We start from the raw sequence: 13677 nt of genomic DNA, 5'->3' as shown, positions 1-13677 counted from the left end.
CAGCTAGACCCCCTCCCTTCGTCTTCCAGGCAGAGCCAGTCTGAATCCCCGTACTGTTCTCCTACTGGTCTTAGGAGGCCATGGTCATCTTTCCCATGTGCCATTTCCTCAGGATGCTTCGGTTCCTTTCCTGGCTCCACAGGGCTAACGCTGAACATATTAGTGGGGCTTAGTCCCAACCAGCCCCTGGCCGCCCTCCTGTCCCTGCCCCTCCACATACACCTTATGCTCCAGCATCCAGATGGACCCGTGTTCCTTAGTTACACGAGGGGCTGTCACCCCTGGGCCAAACCTGGGTGTGGTGTCCCCCTTCTGTCCTGAGTACCCTTTCTCTTTTTAGCAGGCAAACCTATACGCATCCTTCTGGGAGGTCCTCTGAGACTGACCTGAGATAGAAGCTTCTACTCCCTTCTCTGTTTCCCTGAAGCTACCTTCTTGCCTCCCTCTGGCTAGGGCAGCAATCACACATCAGTTTGCGTCGTTTATTGCACTTCCTACTGACAGAGTTCCTGCAGGTCAGGGACCCTGGCTATTTCGCTTGCACCCTCAGCTCCAAGATTGCTGAAATATTTCTGTTGTATATACAAGTCAGATTGCTTAAGTATTTAACTTGAAGGCACAACCATGATTCTGGAAGAGGAAAGTTCCCTGTTCTCCCCACAGGCACAAAGTTGTTGATTTGTGGCTTAGGACAGACCCAGCTGCCTAAGATGATCCTGAAATACTGAAGGCCTCCAGCTGCGTCTTGTCTTTGAGGCCTGGGGTGATTAGCAGAGTCAGTGGTCATTCCCTTGCCAGATCTGCTGTGAGAAACCCTTCTGGGCTCTGTGGGGAATGAAGAGGTGGATGAACTTGGCCGCTGCATCCAGCAGGCCCAACCCCCAGGAGGTGGGAGACACAGACACACTGTGGCCTGAAGGGGATAAACCTAGAGCCCAGCAGAGGTATCTGGAAGTACGAGGGCTGCAGAAGAGGGAGCCATGCATTTTGGCTGAATTAGAAGCTGAAGAAAGAACAGGTACAAACGGGGCTCGTGCAGCCGCAGTGTGCTCAGGTGGAAAGAACAAATGTGCACTTCTTGCGCCTTGATGTTCACGGGATGGGCTCTCCTCTGGCCCTGCCGGAACAGCCAGCGATGGCATCCTGGAGGCACCCTGGGGTCTCAGTCAAAACCTCCCATGTGTTTAATTAGTACACTGGGGGCTTTAAACTCCGCATCTGAATGCTTTTTGGTGGGACCAGCTCCATTTCCAGCTCCATTTCCTTACGGTCCTCCTCGCTATGCCCTCAAACAGGCATTCTCCCTTCTTTCAGGAGTTATTTTCTGGGTGTTGTGCTACAGGCACTGCAGGAAATAAAGAGGTGGCTAGAGTAGTTCTTGCTGTCAAGGAGCTTCAAGTTTCGGGGATAAGAGACGTGGAAATTATATCTACTTGGATAGATACTTTTCAACTGGTATACTCCTAAAGGAGGCCAGAATGTCATTATTTCTATCGCAGTGATCTCTGGTTAGCCTTTAGAAATTAGGATTATGAGCAGTTGGTTCCAACTGTAGAGAGGAAACTAGAATTTATTAACATCTCTCTGCCAACCACCCTATATTCTCATTTATCCCTCAGTACAACTCTGGAAGGTGGTTCTCATTATCCTCATCTTAAAAGCGAGGAAATGGGGGTCCAGAGAGGTTAGGTAACTTGTCCAAGGCCACACAGCTTGAAAGAAGCATAGCCATGAATTAAGCCCCTGGTGGTCTTATTCCAAAGTACCTGCTTTTTTTTTTTGTCACCTGAAGGCAGACAATGAACACTTTGCAAGACCTGAATTTGAAGAACTGTTTGAAGTTGGTGAAGTTCAGCTTTACCAAGAGGTTTATTATAACTTGCAGGGACCTGCAAGGTGCTGAGTCCTGCTTGCTCTGCTCTGACTGCCCAGCAGGACAGAGAACCGGAGAGCTTGTTCTCTGTGGACCCCAGTTTCCAGGTGCAGAGGGGCTGAGCCCCTGGATGGTTGGAGGAAACAAGACCTTGTGACTGTGTGCATGTTAGCTGAGATCTCTGTGGCCCTGGGGGAGGGAGAGGAGCTGGCTCTGATGAGGGTCTGCAGCGGGGAGGTGACGGCTTTGGTTTTATGAGAAACAAGGAGCGTGCTACACCCAGGGCTGTCAGCGTTGGGGTTCTCTTCGGAAGTGAGTTCTAGCCCATGTCAGGAGCTCCGTGACTGCTGCTGACAGGTTGGGGCTCTGGCTTAGGCAGAGGTGACTGATAAAAGGCAAAGTGAAAAGTGCTCAGGAAGGAACAGAAAAATAATTGTGGGCCCAGAGCTTAGCTGGACACTATGCTTTGGTGTCCCAGTAAATGCTGGGGAGCTTTTTAAGATAAATGGGTTTTCTGCCTCTTGGGCAAACCTTTTGATATTCTATTCTTAAACAAAGAAAGAAAGGAAAAAAGGGAAAAACCTTCACTTCAAGGAGAGGCCAGAGCTAGAATACTTTTCTTTGAATGGGTTGGAGTTGTGAGTCTCCTGCTTTAATCTCCAGGGAAGGACCAGTCCGGCAGGCGGACAGGCAGACGGTGTCCAGGCCCCAGGCGCTGGCTGCTGATTGTTTGTTTTGCTCACTCTCCTTCGTGCAGACGCGTCTTAAGTGACATTCTTAGAATGCTCTTGGTTTCCTTTGTCTGGCTTGAAATGTCGTTTTAAGTGGGGCTTTTCATTTACTGAGGGCTTTATTTCCTTGTCTTGGCAGTCCCCCTTTTGGCAAAACACTATTAAGAGAGAAAGTAACGCAGTCTTTAGCAAAAGTTGTAGCATGGCTGGACAAGTGAACATCATTAAAACAAGGAAACAATGAAAAACACTCCCTTTTCTGAAGTCACTCGCTTGGTTGAAAGCAAAGATTTTTATACTTAAAGCCATTATTGGACATTCAAATGTGACCTTGGACAATTCATGTGATCTCTGCTTCAGTTTCCTAATGTGTAAAATGAGAACCATGCTTTGCATGTTTTAGGGCTGTGATGAAGATGAAATGAAATGGAAATCAAGAAAAGTGCACACAGTGGCACTAATAATTGATAGCCATTCTTTTGATTTTTTACTTATGATGTTCTTGGAGTTTACATCACTAAGGGAAATAATAAAGATGTGAAGACAATAATGCTTTTAAATCCCAGACTCAGTCTCTTCATCTGCAAAATGAAGAGAATACTTTTGTTACAGGGCTGTTGGCCCATAGGTACTAAACAAATACTGGTTTTCTTATTCTTCCAGTCAAATTCAGGCCTTTCTCTGTGTATATATTCATTTATTGATTTATAAATTGCATATATGGATTGCACTATATACTATATATTTATATTATAAAACAGACTGAAAAATAATTTAAATGATGAGATAAAATAGGCATAAACGGAAGTTTTGCTATTTTCTTTTTTGTACTCAGCTTTGGATGTAATGCTGTAATGTGTAAATACTATAATAGGGACCTAATAAACTGTCATGGGTTTCCATGAGTATAGGTAGAACCTTCTTTTGTGAATAATTGCATGATTTTATGGGCTCCCAGAGAAAAGTCTAGAACATTGAGCCCAGGAGGGGTATCGTTCTCCTGTGTGTGCATGCTAGTTTTGTGAAGCTGACCTCCTAGCACTGTCCTTTAGAAGTTTAAAGAAATGGCATAGCTTTTTGTAAAATTGAGAAATATCTTGTCACTACTAGAAAAGGCACTAGAAGGTAATGGTAATATAGATTTATAACCCTTAAACTGGAGATGTCTGAGAGTTTATACTCTGCCAGTTTAAACTTCTTAACAGTACTTTTTGTGGGAAGAGAGCCTTTGAAGTTGGGCTTTCCATTCCAGACCAGACAATGGCCTTTAGTGTGTCATTTGATAAAGTCTCCCATCCTTTCTGAGCCTTAGTTTCTTTCTCTATTTCCCAGTAGCTTTTTGAGAAAGAGAACTTGGGAGGTACTTTTTTTTTATTTTCGAGATCTTGAATTTCTGAAAATGGATTTATTCTGCTCTAACTTATGATTGTTATTTTAGTGTAGTATAGAATTCTAGGTAGGAAATCATTTCCCCTCAGAAGTCGAGGGCATTATTTTGTTATTTCCCAGTACCACTATGGAGAAATTCAAAGTCATTCTGATGATTTTCATCTTTAGAATGTTCCCTGTTTCTTTTCTTTTTGGAAGTTCTTGGGATCTTCTCTTTATCCCTAGCATTCAAAAACTTTATGATGATGTATCTTGATGTGCACCTTTTCTTCATTTGTTGTGCTGGGCACTTGCTGGGTCCTTTAAATCCAGAAATTTAGGTCCTTCAGTTCTGGAACATGGTCTAGATTATTTCTTTGGGAACATCATTCCCTTCTTTTTCTTTTGTTCTCTTTTCCTGGAACTCCTACTGTGCCTCATGGATTGACCCTCTCATTTTCTCACCTTTCTCTGTTTTTAGCTTCAACTCTGTCTTCTAGCCTTTCTACTATAGTTTAACTTTCTATTGTCATTTAAACAGTACATAAGAGTTCATTCTTATTTTCTGCATGCCTACATTTTATTTTTTAAAGACCTATTTTTTTAGAGCAGTGTTAGGTTCATAGCAAAATTGCGAGGAAGGCACAGAGAGTTCCCATATACTCCGGGCCCTGACGCAGCCCAGGCTTGCTGTTTCAGAATTCTGTTGTTTTGGATATAGTGGTCCTTTGAGGATACTGTGGAGGATGTTTTCCTTTGCAGTTTTTGTTTGCTTTCTTTCATATGCTTCTTTTTGTCTCAGTCTTTCATATTAGAGTTTCTCAAAAGCCTTTATGGTGTTGATAATTGTAGGGTGTCTGCTTGTAGTTGAGGGTCAGTTTTGTGAAATAAAGTTGCTGTACATACAGATGAGGCTCTTGAGGGGGAGCCTTATAGGTGGTCAGATGTGAACCTGTGACACTGGGGATCCTTCAGTTTTTAATATCTACCCCTCCTTGAGCCTGAGTGTGAGCATTTTGGAGGGAGTCAAATAGGGAAAAAGAACAAGAGGGGTGGACACTTCATCAACCGGTGTGTAGGATTTGAGCCAATTCCTCTGTTGTCAGTCCTGCATATCTGTTGTCAGCTGTGGCCCAGAATCTAGGTTCTCTGTGCTATATTTTTTCTTGCGTGAACCTCCAGGCTTCAGCAGAGTCAGGAAAGAGGCTGCTGGGGTGGGGGGACTGGGAAGGAAGGTGGGGCAGGAAGCTTCCTGGGCTTCAGCCCTGCTTTTCACTGCCTCCAGTTCCTGAGGTTTTTCTGGCTTCTCTTGTAGGTTTGAATTGGTTTGCTTCTTAGAGGATGGCTCCCCTATTGAAAGACTGGGCTTTAGTTCTTACTTTTTCTAAGTCTGTCACTATCTCCTGCTGCTTTGCATCTTCTGAATTCTGCAGGCACACTTGTCTGCTGTCATTTCTTCTCCTCTCTCTGTCTTTGTGTGTTTATTCCTATGCATTCTTCACTGTCCTCTTCATGCAGTTTTGGAGGGAGTAGAGATAATGTGTATATTCCATCTGTCCCATTTCACTGAAAGTCTTTTCTCCTTCCTTTGTCCCCACGTGTGATAATCCTTGATTTTCCTTGAAGTTTCTGCCTCACTTATTTTACTTGAATTTCAACTCAACCTACAGATTACTTCTCTTTATAACGGAATCCTCTGAATGACACAGCTGGATTTGCAGGTGCCATGGGGAGAGAATGGCCTGGCCTGCATGTCTTGGCCATCAACAGCATGTTGAGATAGCCCACTTTGGTGAACCCAAACTCACCTGGGGTCAGTCTGCTTTATCTGGGCAAGTTTGTATGTGCTTTTGGGGTCAGACAGGCCAGTGGAAGTTAGGAACTAGTTCTGGGACTTGAGCTGACATAGAGCTATATTTGAGGTTGATTTGGGGAAATAGGCCCATATCTGATCTCCTGGGAGGCCTCACAGCCATCCAATTGCACTCCTATGTACAGTTTTCAAGCAACTTTTTGCGCCTCACTCCTAAAAACAAGCAGGTATCCAAGCTACCCGTTGTCCACCAGTCTCTAGCTTCATCCCAGACATCCCTGTCCATTAGCCCACCAAAACATACCACTTCCCCACCGTAAATCCCTAGTTCTGAAGCCTCGGGACTGTCTACTGCCTGCTGAAACAAGTAGGTACCCTCGGTTTGTTTTCATTCTATTGCTGCCTTCCTGTAAACAGGCACTTCTCATCAAAGGGACGTATTTCTTCTTTCTGTATCATGTCTACTAATGGAGCTTTTATGCCTTTTACTCTCCTGCCCCTTTCTTAAATGCTATTCCCAAGTTTTGCCAGAAATATTCTATCCTTCCTCCTTGGCCCACTCTGAACCAGGCCCTTTTGCCAAGTTCTCCCTGGTCCCCCCGCGCCCGTGCCCCTTGTGTTGTAGTCCTTATGGACTGTAGCACTTTTGTCACTTGTCATTTATGATCTGAAATTCTTATCCTTTCGTGTCAATGCTCAGATTTAGCTAGAAATTAGTGATCACACACTGACCACCAGGGGCTATGCTAGGCACGTTCATGTTCTGTCTCTTTTTCCTCTCCAAGACGCCTCTCCAGTCCTGCAGAGTGCCCATTTTGCAGATCACACAGGTCCCGGGAGTCAGGCCCTTTGCTCGGGGTCACACGGGCTCTTCCCAGTCCACTGCAGCCAGTAGTGTGGGCTGAGGTCTGCACTAAGGCGAAGGCTGCAGTTGGGCCAGTGTCTCTGTCTTCTCTGCTGTGATGGGCACTGCTTCAGATTCTGCGGTTGAAGAGCATCGCCATGGGCACCAAGAGGTGCTGGGCCAGGGTTTGGAGTGCAGGCTGTGGAGGAAGAAATCCTGCCATTCAGACCTGATCAGCTGCAGTAGGCGTCTGGCGGTGAGACAGGTCGTGGGGTGGGGGTGAGGGGACAGAGTCAGGCAGTGAGAAAGACCAGGCCCAGGAGGCCTTCGACAGGTGCTGCCTTTGTTCCAGGAGGCATTTGGGAGGATCCGAGCTTTCGGGTTTAACCCTGAGCTGGCTTTCCTCTCTCTGGTCTTTAGTTCCCCATCTGACAGGTGCGGGATTCTAATGCCGAGGAGCCTCAGCTGTGCCTCCCCCAACCTGCTCTGCCCAGGTCCCACACGCTCCCTGCCTGGCGGGGGGCGTCTTGTCTGGAAGATGGAGCCCTGCGGTGTGTTTGTAGGAAGTTGCCACACTGTTCTAGGGAACCAGAAGGGCCACACAGTTTTCATCCCACTTCTCGGTGCTTCTCCACCCTTAATTACCTGTATTTATTATGTTTTCAAATGCATTGGTAGATGGGGTACATTTTCTCTCTCACCTTTGCTTATAGACATTAAAGTTTGGATGTTTGCTTAGGGTTATAAAATAGAATTTCCATTTTTTTGAGTGTGAGAACTTTTCTATGCCATTGCCCCCTTTGTCCTTCCGTGTTTCTCCCTCCTGTCCTCCATCTGTCTGTCTCCCCTGGCCTCCCTCCTCCCCCCACCCCCCTAATTCTATTTCTTTTCATTCAGCAGGAGTGCCTCCTGGTTACTCATCATCTCAAAGAGTCGACTTTGTCATCGTTAGAGCGGGCTTCCCAGTTCCCCTCAGCTGGCTGCTGCACGTGTTAGGGGACATGCCCCGTGCGCTGAGGTCAGTCTCTGGGCAGTGAACGGTGGCTTCCTTTCTTCCTCTGTGCTGCTCCATCTGCGTTAGGCATTGATTTGCCTGAACTGGTGGAGGCCTCTGGGCTCAGGTGCCAATCAGCTGTCAGGGCAGCTGACCGGGACCTTTTGAAGGTAGGGTCTGAATGCCCGGTCGCTTTCTTTCAGTCATCGAGTATGATTCTGCTGGGGCTCCGTGTAGAAGGGGTGGACTTAAAGCTGCTTTCTGTGTGTGCCTTAAGCTCTTTGGACAAAGATTTATAGAAGTAGGAGGCATTTGTGATGTTATTAATTGGTGGCAGCTTGAAACGGACCACCCTGGGTTGAAAATAATGCAAGTGTCCCCAGATGCACCAGGAAACCCCTGTTCCTGTGTTGAAGTATGTAGTAGGTCAAGACGAGAGGACCCCGGAGCCCTTTCCCACTCTGGCTTTTCGGTGGCTCCACAGCTGACCTCTCTTTCAGGAGCACTTTCTTTTTGTTGGGGCTAATTCCTGCCGCGATCCTCCCCACAGCTCATTTCCCCAGGCTGTAAGCCCAGGCCGACCGAGGGGCCCTGTGGTCCGGAATTATTGCCGCAAGCAGGAAGTGTTTAATGGTTTCCATTTACTTTTAGTTGGGAGAGGAAAGGCCGGACTCTCCTTACAATAGAGGCCGAAAATCAATGCGACTGCACAGCCCGCTTTCCCTTGAGGGGGGAATCCAGAGCTCCCTAAAGGCACCGGTGGTCCTTTCTTGAAATTCTTTTGCCTCCTACAGAAGGAGGGGGAGTTTCTGAACATATGTCTTAAGTCAGAGCGATGTGTGAGATCATGCCTGGCTTGTGAAGCCAGTCTGAGGACTTGTGTGACTGACAGGGTGCGCATTACTGTCGTGAAGCAGTAAGCTGTCCGTGCTCATGTTCTTGCTGGCACCTTTGTGCTATTTTTTAATGCTTTATTTTATAACGCAGTATTTCAAATGCTACTTTTGGAAATCAACAGTATAGTAGCCAAGAAACATACAAGGATCTAGAAGAATTGAATAATCTCTCTGCTTTCATCCCTGGAAGAGAGTTTATACATCTCTTCTCTCACATAGATAATATACTTATAAAAATCCAACAGGTATCCATCAAAAAAAAAAAAAACTCTCAACACTTTAAAAGTAGAGTTTCTAAAGGCTACAGTCATGATTCTAATCCAGTAAAACCTAGAAGTAAGTGAGGCTAACCCCACTCCCCAGCCTAATCTTGACTATTTAGAAATGAAACATGCACTCCTGGATAATTATTGGATTGAGGAGGGAATCAAAAGGGAGATGAAAAGGAGAACACTTTATATTAAACCTGTGAGCCATAGCCAAAGAGGCGTCCAGAGGAAGATGTATAGCCTTAAATATCTTCATTATCAAACAAGTAAGAGAAAATAAAGACTATAATAATCATTTTTAGAAGTTTGGAAAAAGTGCAACAAATTCAACCAAAAGAGAATAGAAGGAAATATAAACAAAACGCTTAATTTAGTGAGATAGAAAATAGACAACATTAGGAAGGAATATAAATTTAAATACTGGTTCTGGGAAGGACTAAATACAGAGATTTAACCTCTGTATTATATGATCCAAGAGAAATGTCTGAGCAAATAGCTGCACCTTCATTCAGCGCAATATGATGCAGCCACTAAAATTGTGAAAAGCATTTGTAAGAGGGTTGTGCAAAAACGTTTATGCCAAGTGAAAAAACCTGAATCAAAACCTGTATTATAGAATGATTCTAACTATGTGATTGCAGTCTCCCATCTCACTCCTACCCCCCAGTTCTGAAGAGAAGTAAGTCCAGGAAGAATACATTAATATATCGCAATGGACATAAAGTAGTGATACATGTTATAACACAGATGGACCCGGAAAACACTGTGCTAACTAAAGGTCACAAAAGCGTAGTCACAAAGGATCACATACCGCCTGATTCCATTCAGATGCCATTCCCAGAGGAGGCAAATCTACAGAGACAGAATGTAGATTTGTGCCTGCCAGGAGCTGGGGGGTAACTGCTGAAGGATATGAAGTTACTTTTTGGTGTGAGAAGGTGCCAACATTGTGTGATAGCTGCACAACACTGAATATGCCAAAAGCCGTTGAGTTGTACACTTTAAGAGAGTGATTGGTATGGTCTGTGAATTATGTCTTAAGCTGCTACAAAAAGAATCACAGTGGTTATCTCAGGAGATGGAAATGTGGGTGATTTTCCTCTTAGTTTTCCACCCTCTCATAGAATTTCCAGATTTTGAGATGTAATTCTGTATTATTTGTACAATGGAAACATAATAAACTAAAAAAAACCTTAAAGGAAGAGTATTTTAATTGGCTGTTTAGCAAAAAGAGCCGTGAAGGGAGGAAATCTAGCCTACCTCCAAGAAGGTGAGGGGAGATCTGCCATCCTAAAATCTGGAGGTGGGTTGTCAGGGATCACTGAATTGTCAGCCTCCGTTACATACGTGAAGTGTCATAGGACTATTATTCAAGTCGAGGAAAATGAAGCATATTTGCGATCTTTAAGGGACAGGATCAGATCTCAGGGAAAAGCTGGGGGAGGGGCTTTCTGAAACCTGGCTGTGGCTCAGAGCCAATTTCTAGTAAAATGTGCTAAGAGGTGTCAGACTGCTCTGGGAGTGCTGTTACTTATACGACTTCCTGTAATTGCCCCGCAGTGGTTGCATCTGAGAGCCGCCCTCTCCTCTTGGCTGAGTGGGACACACACGACCCTCCCCTTCTGGCAGCAGGCTTCCCTTCTACCTTTGGGCTTCATGTGCGGGTCAGTCTTTTTAAGAGAAACTGAAATGCCATTTTAAACAGAAGACTCCATCGTCTCCTTTGAAGATGGGAAACTCCTACGCTGGACAGCTGAAGACAACGCGGTTTGAAGAGGTCTTGCACAACTCCATTGAGGCCTCCCTGCGCTCCAACAGCCTAGCGCCCAGGCCTGTCTTCTCCCAGTTGTACTTGGAAGCCGAGCAGCAGCTTTCTGCTTTAGAAGGTAGGGGATGCCTTTGTGTATTTCTTGTATCATGTGCAGAAATGCTAGCAATGGAAGCTGAAACTCTTTCCTCTTCTGCTCTGTGTAGAAAATTTTGAGTCTAGCAGAAAAGAATTATTAGATAAAGTTGCACATAGGTTCCTACTTGGCTTAATCTAAGTTTTAGGCATGAAATTGCAAGACATATGTTTGTGCTGTTAGAAAAAAGGGCCATGTCACACTGTTCTGAATTGGTTGTTATCATACTCTTATTGAAAGATTTGACGTCTTCACTCGACTGAGTAAGAAATGTTAACATGCTTTTGATCTTCTGTTACATTTTTTTTCCTTGTCATGGGATTCATGGTCATATCTTTGCAAAGTAATCTAGATAGCTTCTTTGTAATAGCAAATACAGTGTTCTCTAGAAACTTTAAAAACCAAGACCAAACCCTTATGGATTTAATGTGCACCAAGAGCAAATTAATATATTATATTCGGGCATGGGGACAACTTTGGTGTTTGCTTAATAATCCGAAGAATAAAAAGGTTGTATTTTTCAACCCTTCATTTGTATTATTAATAGCCATGTATTTTCATGTTTAAAGAATCCCTCCACCCCACCCTCACAACACATAGTATGAGACCGTTACTGTTATGGAAATTCTTCTTGTCAGTTTATGTCTCTCACTTGACTGTCAACTCCACTTAGCTGTTGAAATGAAAGGAGGCTGCCATCTGAAACAAAAGTTAGCTAAGAAAGCACGCCATGTGCCGGGTCGTGTACTGGGGTGGGTGGTGCTGGGTGTGTTGGTGGGTTTGGGGCAGGGTGGGTTGCATATAGGACAAATGAGGCACGGAGGTGCCTGTGGGCCCTTCTTCTAGCCGGGGGACATTCCTTAAAATGTCCTTACAGGGTTAACCATGCAAATAGCAACAGAAAGAACCTAAAAGAACTGGATCAGGGCCTGAGAGAAGCTAGACTGTCATCAAAGGCACAGATTAGGGAAGCCAAGGATCCTCTGGTGTTCACATTGAAAGCACTACCGTGTCCTGGTGTGGGAAGCATTACTGTGGCGGTGTGGGAAGTGAGAGGTCACTGGAGGAGAATTTATTGACTGTGTTTCTGGCTAGCTGAGGGTCTTCCTGTGACACAAGTACTAAAGAGTCACCCTTAACTTCTAGTACTGAAAGGTGTTATTGCTAATGATAAATTAATGACATTTATTTGAATGGCACATTTGAACGGCACCTTAAAATCTACAAAGTGCTTTTTCACTACCACCAGCTCAAGTAATTAAATTGCATGAATTGGGAAGATGAAGGTTGGTTTGCTTGACTTTAAGTGAGTGACTGGTGCAGGGCTGAGTCCTTAGCTTTGGCAGCTCTGTAATGAAAAGCAGCGGACAGGTGGTTAAACCACATGGGGCCGGTCCCCTGGGGAGAGAGGAGAAAGCCCTGGGGGGCTCCCCGGGGGCTTTGCCTCATGCCCAAGATCTCCCTGAACTATCTTTCCTGACCTCTAAATGGGGGCTGCATCTTGAACCTCCTGCTGACAGGGTGTTGGGCATGTGGCACTTTGCAGGAACAGACAGTTTTGGGGCTGAACTTCTCATGGCTCTGTGCTGAGTGCCGGAGGCGCCCTGCCTGTTCCGTCCTCGGGTTGGTATGAGAACCAGAGCAGGGCCTCTCCATGATTTTCCCATTTGTCCAGCAAGCAGAACAGAGAAATCCTCTGAGATTTTGTTTTTCTAGTGCAGGGAGGGTGGGGGACGGAGATTCTTGAGTTTGCTAAATGTCACCATAAACTGAGCACTGAGTCGAGCCCCAGTTGTGCCTTATAAAACTCAGTGCAGACAGCTTGTCCAGGCCACGTCTTGTTTTGTCTGTCTGTCGGGATCTCTTATCTTCTTGCCATCCTTCCTCAGACGGTAACAGTAAAGATGATTTTTATGGCCAGGGTGCTTTTATACTGAACACCCCTTGTCTCTTAACATGTGCTGTATTTGTTAGGGTGATTCAGCAGGGGCCTTATGACTTTGTTCTCTGAATTAGGGGTTAAATCACCTCCTTCAAGGGGGAAAACCTCTTATGTGTTATTTATTTTTCAAAAAAAGACCAACCAGGTGAATCAAATACCACCCCAGAATTTTGAGATAAGTATGTACTAATTAAACAAGATGCAGGTAAATTTCTGTAATCCAAGACACTCAGAATGTCACAGTTTCTTCTCATGGAAAGAACTAAAATGAAGAGCCCCATCCTCTGTGCAGTGATGCAGTAGGATCTGTGGGTTTGTGTTTCAGTGTTAAGGTCCTAAGCTCCCCGTGCAGTTGGTTTTGTCTGATGCCATTTTAAAGTCATCTTCCTGCCAGGAGACCTTGGTAAACAGTCTGGTTTAGTCTGCTGCTGGTTAACACGTCTCCTCAGCTCCTTGTTGGCTGGCTGATCCCATCAAAGGCCCTGGAATGTCTGATGTAGACCTTTGACCTTTAAGGTCTGCTTTCTTATCACTGGATTTTGAGCTCTTTCTTTGACTTTCTAAGGCTTAACACCCTCCTTTTTCCTCTTTCCTGAGAGTCTGAATTCCTGTTTTTTTTTTTTTTTTTTTTTTGTGGCTTAACAGAAAAACATGCAGGCATTCCTGTGTGTTCTTGCCCCTTTCCGCTCTGGTCTGGGTGTCTTTGCTGTCCCCCCTGAGCCCTGGAGTACTGACCTAGAGAGCTGTCAGTTTTGCAGCAAAGCTTGCTATGTCACCTAGTCCATAGGTGGACAGCAGACAGTTTGAGGCCCAGGGACCTGTGCTGTATTGCTGGCGCCTGGGGTCTGGGCCGGACTCTTTATACCTTCTGCTAAAGGCCTCCATGCCTGCATTTAATGGCAGGAAGGAAGCATCTGAAGGAGGCTCCTCACATCCCTCCCATCCATCTGTGTTCTTCCTGGGTGATCTTTTTACAGTCTTCCTGCCTTCTCTGTGTACTCTAGGCCCAGAAGGACAGAGACACCAGGAATTCTTGCTTCACT

At 45.2% G+C, this 13677-nt stretch overlaps 1 protein-coding gene across 1 annotated transcript in view; it reads left to right on the top strand.

Moving 5' to 3' along the window:
* The window catches only part of GREB1 (growth regulating estrogen receptor binding 1), a 124456-nt gene that overhangs the window by 41369 nt on the left and 69410 nt on the right, over positions 1 to 13677 (top strand). The window contains exon 2 of the mRNA XM_036881809.2: positions 10518 to 10674. Within this exon, the coding sequence (XP_036737704.2) occupies positions 10518 to 10674 (157 nt within the window). The remainder of the gene's footprint in view (positions 1 to 10517; positions 10675 to 13677) is intronic.

This window comes from Manis pentadactyla, chromosome 2, assembly GCF_030020395.1.
Source record: "Manis pentadactyla isolate mManPen7 chromosome 2, mManPen7.hap1, whole genome shotgun sequence".
Lineage (NCBI taxonomy): Eukaryota > Metazoa > Chordata > Mammalia > Pholidota > Manidae > Manis > Manis pentadactyla.
This window is presented reverse-complemented; position numbering and strand designations above follow the sequence as displayed.